Below are 15661 nucleotides of genomic sequence, written 5' to 3' on the forward strand. Positions count from 1 at the left end.
AGGTCCCCTAGATATGCACTGAGGAGACAGTCCCTTGAATCTCAAAAGTTATACCTAGAGAGAGGCTTCAGACACCCAGAAAAATACTAAGCAGAACCCATTGATGGATTGATTTAATGGAGCTGGACCCTACCAGGGGCACAGCAATGCTGGCTGGAACTAGTCCTCTTTCAATCCGGCTGGCAGGAGAGATGTTTTGAAAGGTTATTGATATAGAACCAAATAAAAGCAGCAGCTCTTGTCTTTACCTTTCCAGCCTTGTAAATAAATATGAAATATTTTATTTTGCTCTTGACAGAATATGTAAATGCTTTCTTCATCCTTACACCTGCTCCGGCAACAGCTACATCTGAGGATCAGAAAATCTGTGCAAGCTGCGCTGCTTGTAACCAAGGATTTCAGCAGTTGTTCGGAGCAAAGGCATCCCCGTTATGCTGCCCTAGAAGGCATCTCGGGGACTGGGAAAGCTAGGAAGCAGTCTCGGATGTGCGGCGTGTACACTAGCTCGGGTCTGGCACGACTCCCTCTTTCTCCAAATCCCTGCTTGAGGCCGGCGGCACCGCCGCCGTTGGCTCCCGAGCGAGGGGCAGCCGGCACATCCCGAGCGCGCTGCCCGCCGCCTTCCCCGCGCCTGGAACCCGCCGGGCAGAGCCGGCGCCGCGCCCCGCCCGAGCCCTCCCCGGCGGCGGGGCCGCCCCGCCCTGACCGCACCCCCGGCTTGCGAGGGCCGCCGCCGCCTCCAAACTTTGTACGGGGCGAGCGGCACTGCGGCCCCGCCGCCCGGAAGGAGAGAGCGGCGCGACCCGGGCCGGGGAACCGGCGCAGCCGCCCGGCTGCGGAGCGAGGGGCTCCGCTCCCCTGTTGTCCTGCCCTGGCACACCGGCTCCTGGGGCAGCAGCCCTCCGTGCCTCGCTCGCCTGCCCGGGGCGAGCGGAAGGTAAGAACGGGAAGGGGGGACGGAGCGGCGCTCCTGGCACGGGGAGGCGGCGGGATCCCTGCAGCGCCCGGGCACGGGTGTCTCCCCCCGGGATGGGTGTCTGCCCCTGGGGACGGCTCTGGGGGGCGGGAGGGAAGCGGCGCCTCATCCCAGAGGCGCGTTTGCTGCCAGCTTTGCCTCCAGCTACTCCAGCCACTCCAGCCACTCCAGCCCCTTCCCCAGCACAGACACTGCGGTCCTGATGGGAATGCTGCTTGCTAATGTAATCACGTATTCCGCCCTTTTTGCTTACTTGCTCTCAGAACCCATGTAAATCTTCTCTGGGCCTTTCTCGGCCGAAAGTTAGACGCAATTTGATGCCTGACCATGAGGATCTGACTGCTGGGGAATAAAAAACAAACGGGAAAAAAGCCCCGGTGTGGTGCAGTATGCAAGGTATGCTGGTAAATACTATCACATAGAGAGTTTATCCCAAAAAAAAAAAAGAACAGAAAGGGTCCTGTAAGCACTACCTGGAGTGTCATCTCAGTTTTATCCCCATTTTTGAAAGCAACTTCTATTTTGCCCACATAACTGTCCCACCGACAATGTCAAACTTGTCCAGTTTATTTCATCACTTGCTGACACACAAGCTCACAGTTTCTGTTTTAAACCATGGTTGTCTTTTCTTTCTTGCTCAGCTTTGTCTTATTGACAAGACCAAAGCATCTTTCATCAGCCTGAATAGGGCAGTAACAAATCAAATAAAAGCATCAGAACAGGAGAAGGCTTTGCTAAAAAGAAGTAGCAAGAAGGAATCAACAGAAAGTCAGAGACTAGAGAAACGGGTGAAAATACTTTTGGCAAGAAAGGGAAGCTATGTTCTTTGGCTGAGCTACACCCTTCTGCCGGGATATAGGGCAAAGGAGGGAAAGAATTTATATTTGTCAGCCCTCTCGCCTTTCTACTTCTTTATGTAGACATGACCTCCACTGAATAAAAATAATGAGACTTTGAAGCATCTGACAGTCTTGGGACCTCACCACATCTCTACTGAAATAATATATGGAAGCGTAATTCCTGGGTGTAGGAATGGGTCAAAGAAAAATGCTCATCAGAGTTCTCAACTTTCTTTAGGGAAGATAATGAACAGGGAAGTAGAGTGAGTAACTCAGGGTTGCCTTTCCCCTTAGTGGCAAACAGTGGTGTTTTGTTGGTAAGTTTGCTTGGCACTGGTAATTTCTTATTATTTTCCCAGGCCAAGGAAAGAAGTCTCCAGGTTCTCGGTTCCTGGTTAGCATGCCACTCATGCTCTGGGCAGTTTGCATGGGAGCATGTACTTTTTTTTACACTGGACTGAAGTCTAAGTCAGCAACTGATTGTAAACCATTCATATATTGTGCCTGCTGAAGTCTTAGGGTAGCACAGAATTTGGCTCAGCCTGTGTAAGGAAGGAAAAAAAAAAGTGATTTTTATGCCAGTGGTGAAATTCTTACTGACATCAGCAGAGGAATGATTTGCTCTTCGCTATGACTGCAGTCAGAAATGAATGCCTGATTGGCAGCCTCCAAAGAGTTCTGTTTTCTGAAACATCACACTGAAAGGAAATATCATCTATAACTGCGTTTCAATTGTTTCTTGAGTTGATTTCAGCATGAATAAGTTATGCTGTCATTTCAAAGAAATGCTATAATTTCAGTTCTGTTTCAGTGGTGTTTTTTATTTGCCTCATGGTACAAACGGTTGTAAAACAAAGTTTCTTAAAGAAAGACCCCAACAATTAGTTCACTGGTATTAAGGAAGGGTATAAACCTGTTAGAATTTAGTAGCTATGTAAAGGAAACACTTTTCATTAAGGAAAAGCTGGAAGATTATTATGCTAATAACAGTCTGGATGGTGCTGTTCCATGTAGAATTCCCACAGATATTACTGGAAAATTTTTGCTAAATAAGCACTAGTTTTAGGTAGTGGATTGTAAAAAAATGATATGCTACCCTGCAGGATATTAATCCTTCTGCATTTACTTAGGCAAACTTTGTCTTTGGAATGCTTTTGAAATCTATTCCAGTTTTCAGCAGGAGTCATGCCTAAATAATATTACTGGATCAGCCTTCAAAATGTAAGGGCAAGAGAATTTAAATATATTAAGACAGATCTCTTAATTCTGCAGTGTAGCATGTGTGTTAGGAACTAGATGTAGCTTTAGCTCATTGCTTCTTGTCTTAGCCCATGTGGACCAATTTCTCCACTTGTTCTTCTACTGTTTTGTTTTCAGGGGCAGCTCTGTGGCTTTGACCAGGCTGCTGCAAGGATGGGGCCCCTGGAAGCAGTAGGTGAGGAAAACCAGACAGATGAAATGAAAACGGAGCTGTTCACTAAGCTGTACTTAACAAGATACACCACACCACTCAATGAATTGGCTCTGGACCCTAAACCAGAACTGAAGGACAGCACAACACTTGTTGAAGTACAAATAATTCTCATCTTTGCTTACTGCTCCATCATCCTGCTGGGAGTGATCGGGAACTCCCTTGTGATCTATGTGATCATCAAATTCAAAAGCATGCGCACAGTGACTACTTCATTGCCAACCTGGCAGTGTCTGACCTACTGGTGAACACACTATGCTTGCCCTTCACTTTGGTTTATACGCTCTTGGGGGAATGGAAACTGGGCCCGGTCTTGTGCCACCTGGTGCCTTATGCTCAGGCCCTTGCTGTCCACGTGTCTACTGTCACTTTGACTGTGATCGCTCTGGATCGTCACCGCTGCATCATCTACCACTTGGAAAGCAAAATCTCTAAGCGGATCAGCTTCCTGATTATAGGAGTTGCCCAGGCAGTCAGTGCCCTGTTGGCAAGTCCCTTGGCCCTCTTCCATGAGTACTCGTTGATTGAGAGCATTCCTGACTTCAAGATTGTGGTCTGCTCTGAGAAGTGGCCAGGGGAGGGGCAGCTCAACTATGACACCATCTAAAGCATCTCCATGCTCCTGATCCAGTATGTGCTGCCTCTGGCAGTCATCTCCTATGCCTACATCCGTATTTGGACCAAGCTCAAGAACCATGTTAGCCCTGGGCCGGGGAATGACCACTATCACCACCAGCGCCGGAAAACCACCAAGATGCTGGTGTGCGTGGTTGTGGTGTTTGCTGTCAGCTGGCTGCCCTTTCACACTTTCCAGCTGGTCAGTGACATTGACAGTCAGGTGTTAGACCTGAAAGAGTACAAACTGATCTACACAGTGTTCCATGTTATTGCCATGTGCTCAACGTTTGCTAACCCCCTTCTCTATGGGTGGATGAATAACAACTACAGAACAGCCTTCCTCATGGCCTTCCAGTGTGAACAGCGGCTGGACTCCATCCACCCCAAAGTATCAGCAGCTTTCAAAGCCAGGAAGAAGCTAGAAGCCAAGAGGATTCAGTTCTCTGGGGACTCTTTCACACAACCTACCAATGTCTAAGATGTCTGACTTTAAAGAAGAAATGAATATGTTGTGAACAAAGGGATGAGCCCATTTTGGTACATGCATTTTCAATGCATAGTTTACTCATAAATGGTGAAAGAACAGTAGCAGGAAAGTCAAGGCAGGTATGATTTGAGGGGAGGTGATTGACATCAAGAGTATGTAACTCTACAACTGCAAGGAAGTAAAATGGAGAGGCTTTGTTTATGGCTGTCTAACAGGGTAAATACTCTTCATCCTTCCCATATCTTCTTGACAAGTCTAAATGACAAGGGCTGGGTTTGCTGATTTTGCTGGAGGAGGGAAAATGGCTGATTTACAGCATAGGAATATTGGTGGTGGGTGCAGGTAGTTTTTATATTCGATGTGGAGATTAGGGAGTGCAGAAGTCTGCCAGGAGAAAGAAGCCTGTCTGGTGGGGCAATCAGCTGAAAACAGAAGAGAAAAGAAAAAACAAACCCACTGAAATACTGGATTCAGTGAGAGGAAAGTTTCTACGTAAAATGAAATGTGGATTTTGGCCAATCAAATGGGGTAAGAAGTCATCCCTTAAAAACTGGCAGTTGTTATGCTGGTGAGAAAATCACGAGCCTGTGACTTGATCAGTCATTCCCTGCAGATTCCTGCCTTTCATTCTGCTCTGGGAACAGCTCACAAATGCAGTTCTTTAAAGTGGCATTTGAGGGCAGGGAATGCAGGCTCAGGTCTTCTGTGAGCACTTCATAAACTGCTAATATTTTCATTTTCAGGACCTGCTTAAATGTCTAATGTGTTATTAACTCCACAGGCTTTGAATTGTTGCTGCTTCTGCCTGGATAATAAAATAGCAGATAATTCTGATCCTCTGGAAAGGCTGCTAGATGGTAAAGTGCTTTTCTTTACTGTGGTTTTATGTCATACTCATCTCATCTCGGAGCTTTTTCCATCTTTAACCTTTGTAAAAATTAAGAACATCTGAATGACTGTAACCTGATAACAGTATGCTATGTTTATGTGATAACTTATCAGTTACTCTGCATGCCGTAGTTAATAGTTAAATTCCTTTTTTGCTCAGGTATAAAATTTTAATCTGTTTACCATGTTGTACACAGCAATGCTAAACTCTTCTGTCTTTGTTCAGTCTCTTTGAACTCATTAAAGAGATGAAGAAAGTTTCAATCCATGTTTATTCCAAGCTGCCCTGTTGCTTATCGAGAATAAAAACAAGCGTGATACTTTCACTTGAAGTCTAGTTTGATGTCTACATTTCAGCAGCCTCATTTTTTCTTTCCATTTTTTGTTGTTCCTAAATTCACTGTGTTCTCTCTTAAAAATTAAAACCCAAGAAAACTCCAGTGCTGAAATGTTTGCAATGTAATGAATAGTATCAGGTCTTTATCAAGTGGAGAAATTAATCTTTGTGTATTCAGTATTTGGCACCATCCTTTAAATATCCATGAAATCATTTGGACTTGGATTTTCATGAGCAGAAAGGGGAGATCTAGAGAATTAGCTAGTGTTTACTCGAGCAGGAAAAAGTATCTATCATTCTTAAACAGTTTTACAAAACTAGATTAATTCTCCACCATGTTCAGGACATGATATTGCCCACAAGTTATTTTTGTCTGAATATAAATAATATCCAAAATATAAGCTCAAAACTCTTATGGGTGAGGAAGGATTATAGAAGTATGCAATTACTATGGACATCAATCACATGTATCACTTAACTCTGAACCCTTCATCAAAAGTATTATTACTACAAATAACCTCCTTTATTTAAAATGCAAATAATTTAAAATTTCTGTTTCAACTCCTTTAAGCCTGTTAGAGTGTGGTATATAGACAGTTTTGAAGTAACCATGACAGTGTGTGCAAAATCTACAATTGCCAGACTAATTCTCTGTAATTTTAAGTCTGCTTTACATCATCCTGTATAAAAGCAATTAATTACAAATAATCTTTCCATTTATTTCATGGTGTCTTTATTTTATGGCTTCCTGAGCTTTCTCTGTAGCCATCATGCTGAGCCAAAACTGGTGCACTAATTTATTGCATTGCTTTCCTCTCTGCCTTGTGGAGGTGGTGCTGTGGTCAGTGCTGGCTTTAGGGTAGCAAGCCTGTGCATATTGTCCCACTGCAAGGTGTGTATTTCCCCATGGGCACTTGAAGAGGGGATGTGGAAGAGCCAGCACTGACTCATGCCTCTTGCATGGCTTAGTCACTCCTGAGACTCGGCTTCCGCACAAGCACAGCTACACACTTTAGTACCCATCATGTTGGTAGGAAAACACAGCATTTGATCATCAAAAGCACTGATGTAGCAATATCCCTTGGGGTTGCCCCAAATCCCAGCTGTCAGAAGGATGTGGAAACTCAGAGTTCATACCCATTTCCCTGTAAGGGCAAGTGAACCTGTAAGCAATATCTAACCACTGGACTGAGGAGTCTGCAGGGGACCCTCAGTTTTGCCTGAAATAGGAACCAGGATCCAGGTCTCCTCATTCACCTATTAGTGCTTTAATTATATTTTTAAGGCATTATATTCTTTTCCTGTTGCTTAGGTACAAGTTTTATACAAAGCCAAAGAATACCAGCAGCATTCATCCATTGAATAATTTGCTGGTAGGCAGCAGGGCATACAAAGTGAAATGTCATCACTGATTCAGGGCAAGAATTTGAACTAACGTACCTCAGTTCTCAACAGTGTGATCTAGCCAGCATACTGCAGCCTCTCCTCAGGCAGCAAAGTTTGTCTTTTTAGAGCTGTTCTATTGTTCAATTAAACATTGAATATCATGGTTTTATGGGCAGGAGCTTATGACCTTTGCATGGCACTCAGTTTCAGGGACAAGGATATTAGAACAGATACAGACAATTTAGGTTAGGCCTCCTCCCTCATTCTCCATGAGAACATCTACTGTAAAGATACTGCAATACAGGCAGGGGGAGCTCCCTGGGACTAGTGCCATGCTGAGCTATGAGAGGGTCTTGCTTTGGACTCTTTATTTGGGGTTATAGAAATGAGACCTATCCACCACATAGATGCCATCAGATGTGATTTAGGATTCTAGCTGGTCACCAATTTGCTCTTGGCCTCCGTGGAAGAACGTTTTGATGCCTTGCAAATTTTACTGGCAGAAATGCACCTCCAGTCTTTGGCAGCAGCACAGTCCTGAATAGTCCATAGTTACAGCTGCAGCCCTCGCAGCACTGGCTGGGCACCAGGCAGCTCAAGCCTGGAGGCAGAAGAGCTGCACTCATGCACTTTTCCGAGGCTGTCGTGTTTGCCTCAGAGAAGAGCACAGTGCTGTGCTGCTTCTGGACAAGTGCTAAAGTCACATTGCCTGTTAGGGGTACAGCCAAGGGCTACAAGCGGAGAAGCAATCCTGAGTGAGCTTGTTAGGGTTTCATGGGAAGCCAGTGAATATGGGGTTTTGGTATGTGGGGACAGTGCTGAGCCCTCTCACTGGGCCCTCTGAGTAAATAGCCTTCACTGAGAGTTGTGATCTCCATGTAGAGCTGCTGTCTATGACTGAAGAGAAAGTACATCATTGTTAATCTGAGAAAAAAAATAGATTTTAGGCTATAAGCAGTTAAAATAAAAGGACTAAACCCTGACAGCAAATGGTTTTAATATGCATGTCTATTTATATATAAATTGTACGTCAGAGCTGTGCAAAAGTTGTTCTGCAGAGTAAGTGTGTGGAAAATAGTTGTCTATCCGTAAAACCCTGCGTTCTATACAATGTGTAATGGACATACATACCTTGTCCACATACTAATAAGTTAGATAGCACTAGGAGTAATAACAGAATGGAAAATACTTCCTGCATTTAATCTGTCAGACCACAAAAAAATCACTGAATTCTCTGATTAGTATAATCCATTTCCTTGCTTCATAGTTTCTAAACTCTCTCCAGGGTTTTCTTACTTTAATCCAGATCACGACCTTAAGGGATTAATTTTGTCTTTGGATCCCTGAGTTATTTACCTAGTACTGTCATTATAAATGCCACTCCACAACAGGGGAACTGCTTTGTGCCAAATTACAGGTTCTTTGCCCTGAAAAGCTGAGATGTCTGTAAATCCATGCAAGACTGGTTTTGCTAAAGACCTGTGTACTGCAGTACAAATGCTTGTTTATGCAATCAGTAGTGATTTTCATATTTTCAATTGGCTGTCATTTTAAAAGGAAATTAGTACAAGTGTAGTGAAGAACTCTGAAGCTGGTAAAGCTGGAGAAGTAAGAAAGTCATAGGATGAGCTGCTGCCTCAAGAAGAAAGAAAGAGAGCAAGAACGAGGCTAGTGAAGATGTCATTGATTTATAGACTTTCGTTCTTCCTTTAGTCTGGGCAGCAAGAGAAACGTGTAGAAATGAAACCAGGCCAAATGAAGACATGTACGAGGGACAGCGTTGCCCAGGGAAACTGAGGAACTTTGAGAAGAAATTCCTGTGATTGTTTGATCCTTAAAACTCACATCATGTTCTCAAGGATGTGTACATTACTTCACCTAAATGCAATACAGCTGAACAGCTCTGTACTGATAAGGTATCAGAAGCAATGGATGTTTTATTAATTCTAGCCAGGATGTGGGATGAATAATGCATACAAGCTCCTCATAAGCTCATTGCAGATGGGATATATGAAAAAATTGGTGCTTGCATTAAAATCTTTTCCCTCTCAGACTTCACTGAGCTCCTGTGGAAGGAAGAGGGCTTCAAACTCTAAAACTTAAAGATGGTGGAATTACGTATCTGATGGATGGAGCCACAGTTTAGCTTGAAAACATGATTATAATTTTTGTTTTGCTGATCTGCATAGGAGAAAAAGGCTGTAGTTTTCCTCTTGGACCTGCAGCTGAATTTGTAGAACTGTAGTTTATATGAAACACTTATTTGCACACTTCACAACCCTCATAATCTACTAGCTCTGCTATACGTGATATCTTCAATAGCAGAATCCATGCTTACACATTTACTGGGTCTAACTATTTCCATCCCTTCAAGTTTGCATAGAAAAAGAGAAGTTTAGGGCAACTCTCATATTTATTAGCAACCTTCAAAATTCGTTTTCTGTAGCCAACTGGATTTTACAGTTTTTTGGCAGTACTGTGACTTATTAATTTATTTAAGGTAGCCAAGCCATTGAAACAGCTAGCTTTGCTCTCATTGCACTCTGGTTTGGGGCAAGGCCATCTCAGCAGAGCATGGTTACAGTTCCTCACCAAACCAAACCTGGGGATTAGAGCTGAGGCTGACACTCTTTCCCAGTGGATTCTGAGGATTGCTCCCAGGAACCAAGCTGGGGAAATATTTTTCAGTTTTTCAGTGCTTCAAATCTTGGTTTATGCTGCTGTGAGGACAATGCATGTTGCATTTGGTGATGCTTCATCCCAGTTACATTCTGAAGTAGATGACTCCACAGAGTGTAAATGTGCGAGTGCCAGATGTCTGCTGCCTCTCCAGTTCAGTGTAGCCCAGCTTCCAGAGAAGCTCTCAAATAGAGCTGTCAGAAGGTGTTTCACAAGCACCCTTTGACTGAGCATGTGGAAGCTGTGTACTGTCACAGGGAGACTGAGGGCAGTAAGTGATGACAGGGTGGCTGTGGCATCAGGGAGCTCATCCTTAGTCCTAATTAAAACTTGCTCTCGTACCTCCCACTCTCTTGAGCACTGATGTAGCCTGAGGCACCAAAAGCTGATGGCCACTTCACATTGATACGTGAAGTGAGTGGTGGTAGACTGGCACTTCAGTGGTGCATTTCTTCTCTGTGCCTCCATCAGCTGTACTACTCATACCAGAACTGAACTGGCAGGGAGACCTATGGGGAAAAATATTTTACAGATAACAAGTGTTAATGTTCTTGTACTGACAAGAACACTGGCTGATGGGTAGTTTTGCAAAATATAAATGCTTTCAGACAGAGCTGGATGCAGCCATGGTGGGATGGGTGTGTGCAGCAGCAAACCTCTCCTCTGTCACCGCAGCATGAGGCAGATGCTTGCACAGAACCACACAGAACTTGTTCAGGCCAGTACGATGTGCAGGAATCAAGAAACCTCTTCCAGTTTACATTAATTCTTGCTTCTGTGGGTGACAGGTAAAAAATATAGCATTAGGGATACGCTATGGTTTTTAGTGTTGAGATCTCTCACAAGTCATATTAAGCCAGAAGAATGATTGCAAAGACAAGTAGAACTAAAAATTATAAAAGGATTAAGCTATAATAATGTCAGTCTCACTGTACATAGCAAGTTTGCTTTCTTCAAAGTTAAAATTCCATGGTTATCTCAGATAACTGGAATCAAAGGTAGAGAAAAGAGAGGAAGAGAACTCATTGCATTCAGAATCCTTATTTTATTTGCTTGTTTTATTCTAATGGGGCAGCAAAAGGATTGATATTCAGCTCAGTGTATAATTGATTACCAGGACATAAACTGAAATTCAAAATCATGCTCTCCATAATTGCTATTCAAAAGCCTAAGCTTGCGATATTCCCTGAAAGTATGCTTTCTGATTTATCTATCCCATTCATCATCCTTTCCCTCTTAGTACTTGTACCTGTGCTATGAATTCTGATTTTAAAGCTCAGAAGAAGCTGCCTTTCTGACTCTTAAGTTAGCTGGAAACCCCAATGGTGTGTTGTTTTATTCTTGATAAACTACTATGTAGTATCTCTCCTGATCTCTTCGTCTATCTTGGGCTATAAGAGCAAGTAGCAACTTCCTATAACCTTACTTTGTGTTTATTATTTAGCTGTTCATGACACACTCCTGGAACACTTTGTAATCTCATATACATCTGTTGCATATGTATGATACAGCTAATTTCTTGCTTCTCTGGCTTTCCTATAGTAGAATATAGCTGTTCCAGTTCATTAAAAAAAAAAATGCAATTCATCATTTTTGTTGCTCAGTTTGCTACTTCTCTGAGGCATAATATGGGTGATACCAGAATTTTTTTCTCTCTCTCTGTGAGATTGTATATATATATGGAAAGCTTGGTACTACTATGAAGGAAATTAGAGTATTTGGCTGTATAATGCTTAAATCTTGATTTCTGAATAAAACCTCAAACTACTTCAAATTACTATGCAAACCCCAGTATTTTAGCATTAATAGAGCAGCAGAAAGTCCTGCATGGGTGCTTGACAGGACACGATGGCATGATGAGGCAGTCATGTGATTTGAAAAATACTGAACTTTGGCTCAAGAAGGCATTTTGCTTACCCGTTTTGTCCTGATACACAAGAAGTTGCTTGTACCTTCTGCTGGCAACAGATGCTCATAGTGTGGGCTCTGCTGCTGAAAGGGTAGGATCCTGGTAAACAAAATATACTGACCTTTGTGTGTGATGCTTGCAAAACTGTACAGTGTCCTTGAATAGCTCCCTTTTCACATTTGGTTGGCCATCTTCCCACCCAGTTTTCTACAGAAGAGATTTTCCTCATGAGATCTGCAAGTGACAATCCTTCATAGTCTGTTTACAGCCTTATCTCTTCAGAAATCCTAAACAAGTGACATTTAAACAGTGGGAAAGAGCCAACAGTATAAATAGGACTACAGCTCTTTCACAGCAAGCCTTCCTGTTGAAACAAGTGAAATGCTGGCTCATCAACGAAGAACAGGTAAAATGGGGAAGGTCAAAGCACTGATGACTCTTTTTGTTCCTGCGCTTGTGATTTCAGATTAGAAACCGCATTAATGTTTTTCTGCAGAAGTTACACCTAACCAGTATCACAGCTGCTGAGATGAAAAACAGATTAAAGAGGTAAACTATTAGGACTGCTTTTCCCAGCACAAACAGACTGAAGTGCACTTCTAATCTTTGTACTGTTGTGATTCTTGGTGTTGGTGTCTTTAGCTGAAACCCTGCCAGCTGATGTGCTTACTGCTGAACTTTCTGTTACAAAAAGAGCTAAAAGATAGAGAAAAGCAAATTTCGGTGACAGATGCTTTTGAATTTATGCTTCCAACTCCATTTTATTCCTTTGAAAATCTCCCCATAAACCATTTCATGCCTTTAGATATGTGACCTTAGCTCACATAACCTGCATGGGAGGCTTGGCAGCACTTGACTGAAATTTCATTGGACCTTTCCTACCGATCCGACTGAAGGTGGCTAAGTAGCAGGCCTTCATTTTACCTGGATAGTTTGCAGCCCTAATTAATCATACAATCTCTCAGACACAAGCTGGAACACTCTCAGGATGGGAAGCTTGCAGACACTCTACTGTCCTTGGTAAAGTCCTGGTTCATCCATGAGGAGGTACCAAGTGTGGATGATCAGGCCCTCGATAGCTCTGTCCATCTGCAGGTGTCCCTAAGATTAACATCTAGCAAAACCAATGGAAAGCATGTACTTTGCATATCTTGCCACACTTCTTTCCTTACATTGGAGCTTACACCTTAGGATGTCAGTGTAGAGTGGCTTTTATCAGGGTTACTTGGAAAAAATGGGTGCTACTTTCTGTATTTCCATGGGTGTTTTAGAGACCACGTATTTGTCTATTTGCCCCTGTTCAGAATCTCACCACAATAACCCTCCTGAAAAGGTGGGAAGACCCCTCATGTAGCCAGGTTTTTCAGTCTGCCCTATTTCCTGGAGCACTTCACTGATCACTACCGGATAGTTCCCTCCTGGCTGTCAAGAGGTCAGGCTTTAACATTCAGTAATAATTTTGGTGGCTTGAGTGTGTAACCAAGACCACTCTCATCCTTCCTTCCTTCCTACCTACCTACCTCAGCATTTGAAACTGGAATTTATGAGTTTTTTATGTCTGAAAGTCATATACAGCCATATTTAGAGTTTTATCCTCTCAAAGGCTGCTAAGAACCTTTGCCTGATGCAGATTTCAGTTTCTCACTAGGCACTTTTCAGACGGAAAGAGGTGAGAGCCAACCCTGAACACAAAAAAGCAGCCTAATTTCTGCATCCAGCTCTAGAGAAGGACAAAATCTACACAGGGAGAATTGCCTATTAGAGTTCAACAATTCATTGGATTTTCATTTTCTATTAACACACACACAGCTTAATTGATTTTTAAAACAGGTAATTTCAAAAGCATGGTCCTAAGCAGTGTTCCTAGTATATGTTTTATATAAAATGACTGCAGGACTGGTTAAAGGGAGATGTAGGCTATTAAGACACAGATGTGTCCCCATTGTTTATTAATCTTGGAAACACTTAATGCAGACCCTGCTGGATCTGAACACTGTGGCACCTAGCAACTCAGGAGTACTTCAATCCTAATGTATGCTGGTAGGTATTTTATTCAGATGAACAGCGTGCCCCTTGAGGTCACAATTGGTTTGAAAATTCATACTTAGAAGCTCTACTGAACTCAATAAAATTATAGCAGACTAAAATACTTTTTTTCATGGAAAAAACTAAAGACAAGCCTGGTGTCTTATCTTATTTTACCCTCAGTTATTTGCTGCATTTAATACAAAGTTATTAGTTGCCTAACACTGAGACTTGTCTATCCTTTTCTTCTTTTTTTTTTTTTTTCCCAAGTGATGATTTGAGTGGAACAATATTTTAAAAAGGAGAGAAAAAGTCAGAGGTTGGCAAATATATCTGGAAATGATGGAGTGAACCATTGGAAAAGAAGGAAAAGTGTTTTTCATGCAGAAATTTGTATTACACACTTTTTTTTTGCCATCACAAAATGTAGCTAACTTCCATTCAGTGTTTTCCAAAGCAAGGCAAAAACAGAACAGCAGGCATGTAAGCTGGTGACCAGATTCTTAGCTCCCATAAATTAGGTCAGTGTAGCTCCACTGCACACATAGTAATACTCAGACCATTTATATCCCATTGTGGCACCAACCTGAAGAACTCTCCCTTTCACACGCTCAATTTCAGATAGAGGCAATAAAAAGAAATGCACTACTTTTTCATATGCCCTACTTTTATCTCTTTGGAGCTTTGTTTGGATGGATTATTGGTAAATGCAAGTTGCGTCCTCCATCTGAAACACGCTCCTGAGACAGGAGGGACAACATAGGAGAAAGGGGCTCTGCAAGTCAGAGCAGCCAGGGCTGTGGTCACAGCTGTTGCCAGCAGCAATGGGCACAGGGGAAGAAAGGTTGGTGAGTAACTGGTGGTTGGAAGCTCTTGGGTAGGACATTGAAATGGAGATGCCTGAAAATGGGATAACAAGAAGATGGGGGATTTTATTGCAAGAGAGCTCGAAATTTCACAGTATGGGATAGAAAGGAGAAGTTGTTGTCTTAGAGCCAGGAAGTTATATTTTATAAAAGAGCAGCTGTGTGAAATGGTAACAGAGTCAGGGGTTAGAGCTGGGGTCAGGGATGGGTAATAAAAGCAGCCTTTTCCCAGGCCTGTTAACCCCATATCTGTTAGGTACCCTTTTCACTCAGCTAAGTGTTTGAGTTGACAATCTATGATAATGGTGATATCTACTGGTCTCCATACTTTGTAAGTATTGTTATGAAAACTGAAAAAATGTTCAAGGGCGTTTAATCTACTGAGCAAGAAGGTTTACTAGTCTTCACATTCTTTCTTTTAGTAAAAAGAAATATTTTATTCTGAGTTTGTCCTAGAAGTCACAAGATTTGAAGAGATCCCAGGGAAAAACTACTTTCACTGGTTTTAAACATGATGCAGTTGCCTGTTTCTTCCCACTGCAAGCTGAAACCATTTCAAATTTAGCAACCCAGTGGACAGTCTAAATGAAGCCTGAAGCTCCTCATCAGCAGCCGGTTACCTTGGTTTGAGTTTCAGCAATCCAGCTGATGGCTGGCAGTTGCTCCTTCCCATAGAAACAGAGAGAGAAAATAGTCAAACTTAGGTAAAGCTTTTTTTCTTGCTTTTTTCTTCCTTCTTTTTCTGAAAGAAAGAACAGCAGCAAAGATGTCCATGAAGTGCTGCTTGTTTTCTGTGACCTGGAGCTCTTTGTCATTGGAACTGGCAGAAAGTAACTAGCCAGCTACAGAACCATAAGATCCTGTGGAAACGACAAGAGGTAGAGGCTCTAGTGAGATAGAGATGTTGAGATGTTTTTTCAGACAACCATACAGACTATGAGTCAACAGCAGTACAAGATCAATAAGAGTTTACCAGATGAAAAAGTAAACAAAAAAGCATGAAAAAAACACCTGTAGGTGTGAATTCTTCTCTTTGTAATTCAATAGTATTCATTGATTCTAGTAAGGAGCAGACTGTATTGTTTGGGTTTCTTTCATTATTCCATGTGCAGACATGATCAAAACATTTGCTGAAATTGAATTCTTCCTTTTGTTGTAACCATTTTCTGTAAAACTACAG

At 42.5% G+C, this 15661-nt stretch overlaps 1 protein-coding gene across 1 annotated transcript; it reads left to right on the top strand.

Annotated features, from left to right (window-relative positions):
* The first annotated feature begins 746 nt into the window (after window positions 1–746).
* Window positions 747–5598, top strand: LOC134565005 (neuropeptide Y receptor type 2-like). The gene is given in 3 exon segments (XM_063424356.1): window positions 747–937; window positions 3193–3493; window positions 3496–5598. Coding segments are annotated over 2 exon segments (1152 nt in total). The 5' UTR covers window positions 747–937; window positions 3193–3228; the 3' UTR covers window positions 4383–5598.
* Window positions 5599–15661: the final 10063 nt, after the last annotated feature.

The sequence above is a fragment of the Prinia subflava genome, assembly GCF_021018805.1.
Source record: "Prinia subflava isolate CZ2003 ecotype Zambia chromosome W unlocalized genomic scaffold, Cam_Psub_1.2 scaffold_31_NEW, whole genome shotgun sequence".
Lineage (NCBI taxonomy): Eukaryota > Metazoa > Chordata > Aves > Passeriformes > Cisticolidae > Prinia > Prinia subflava.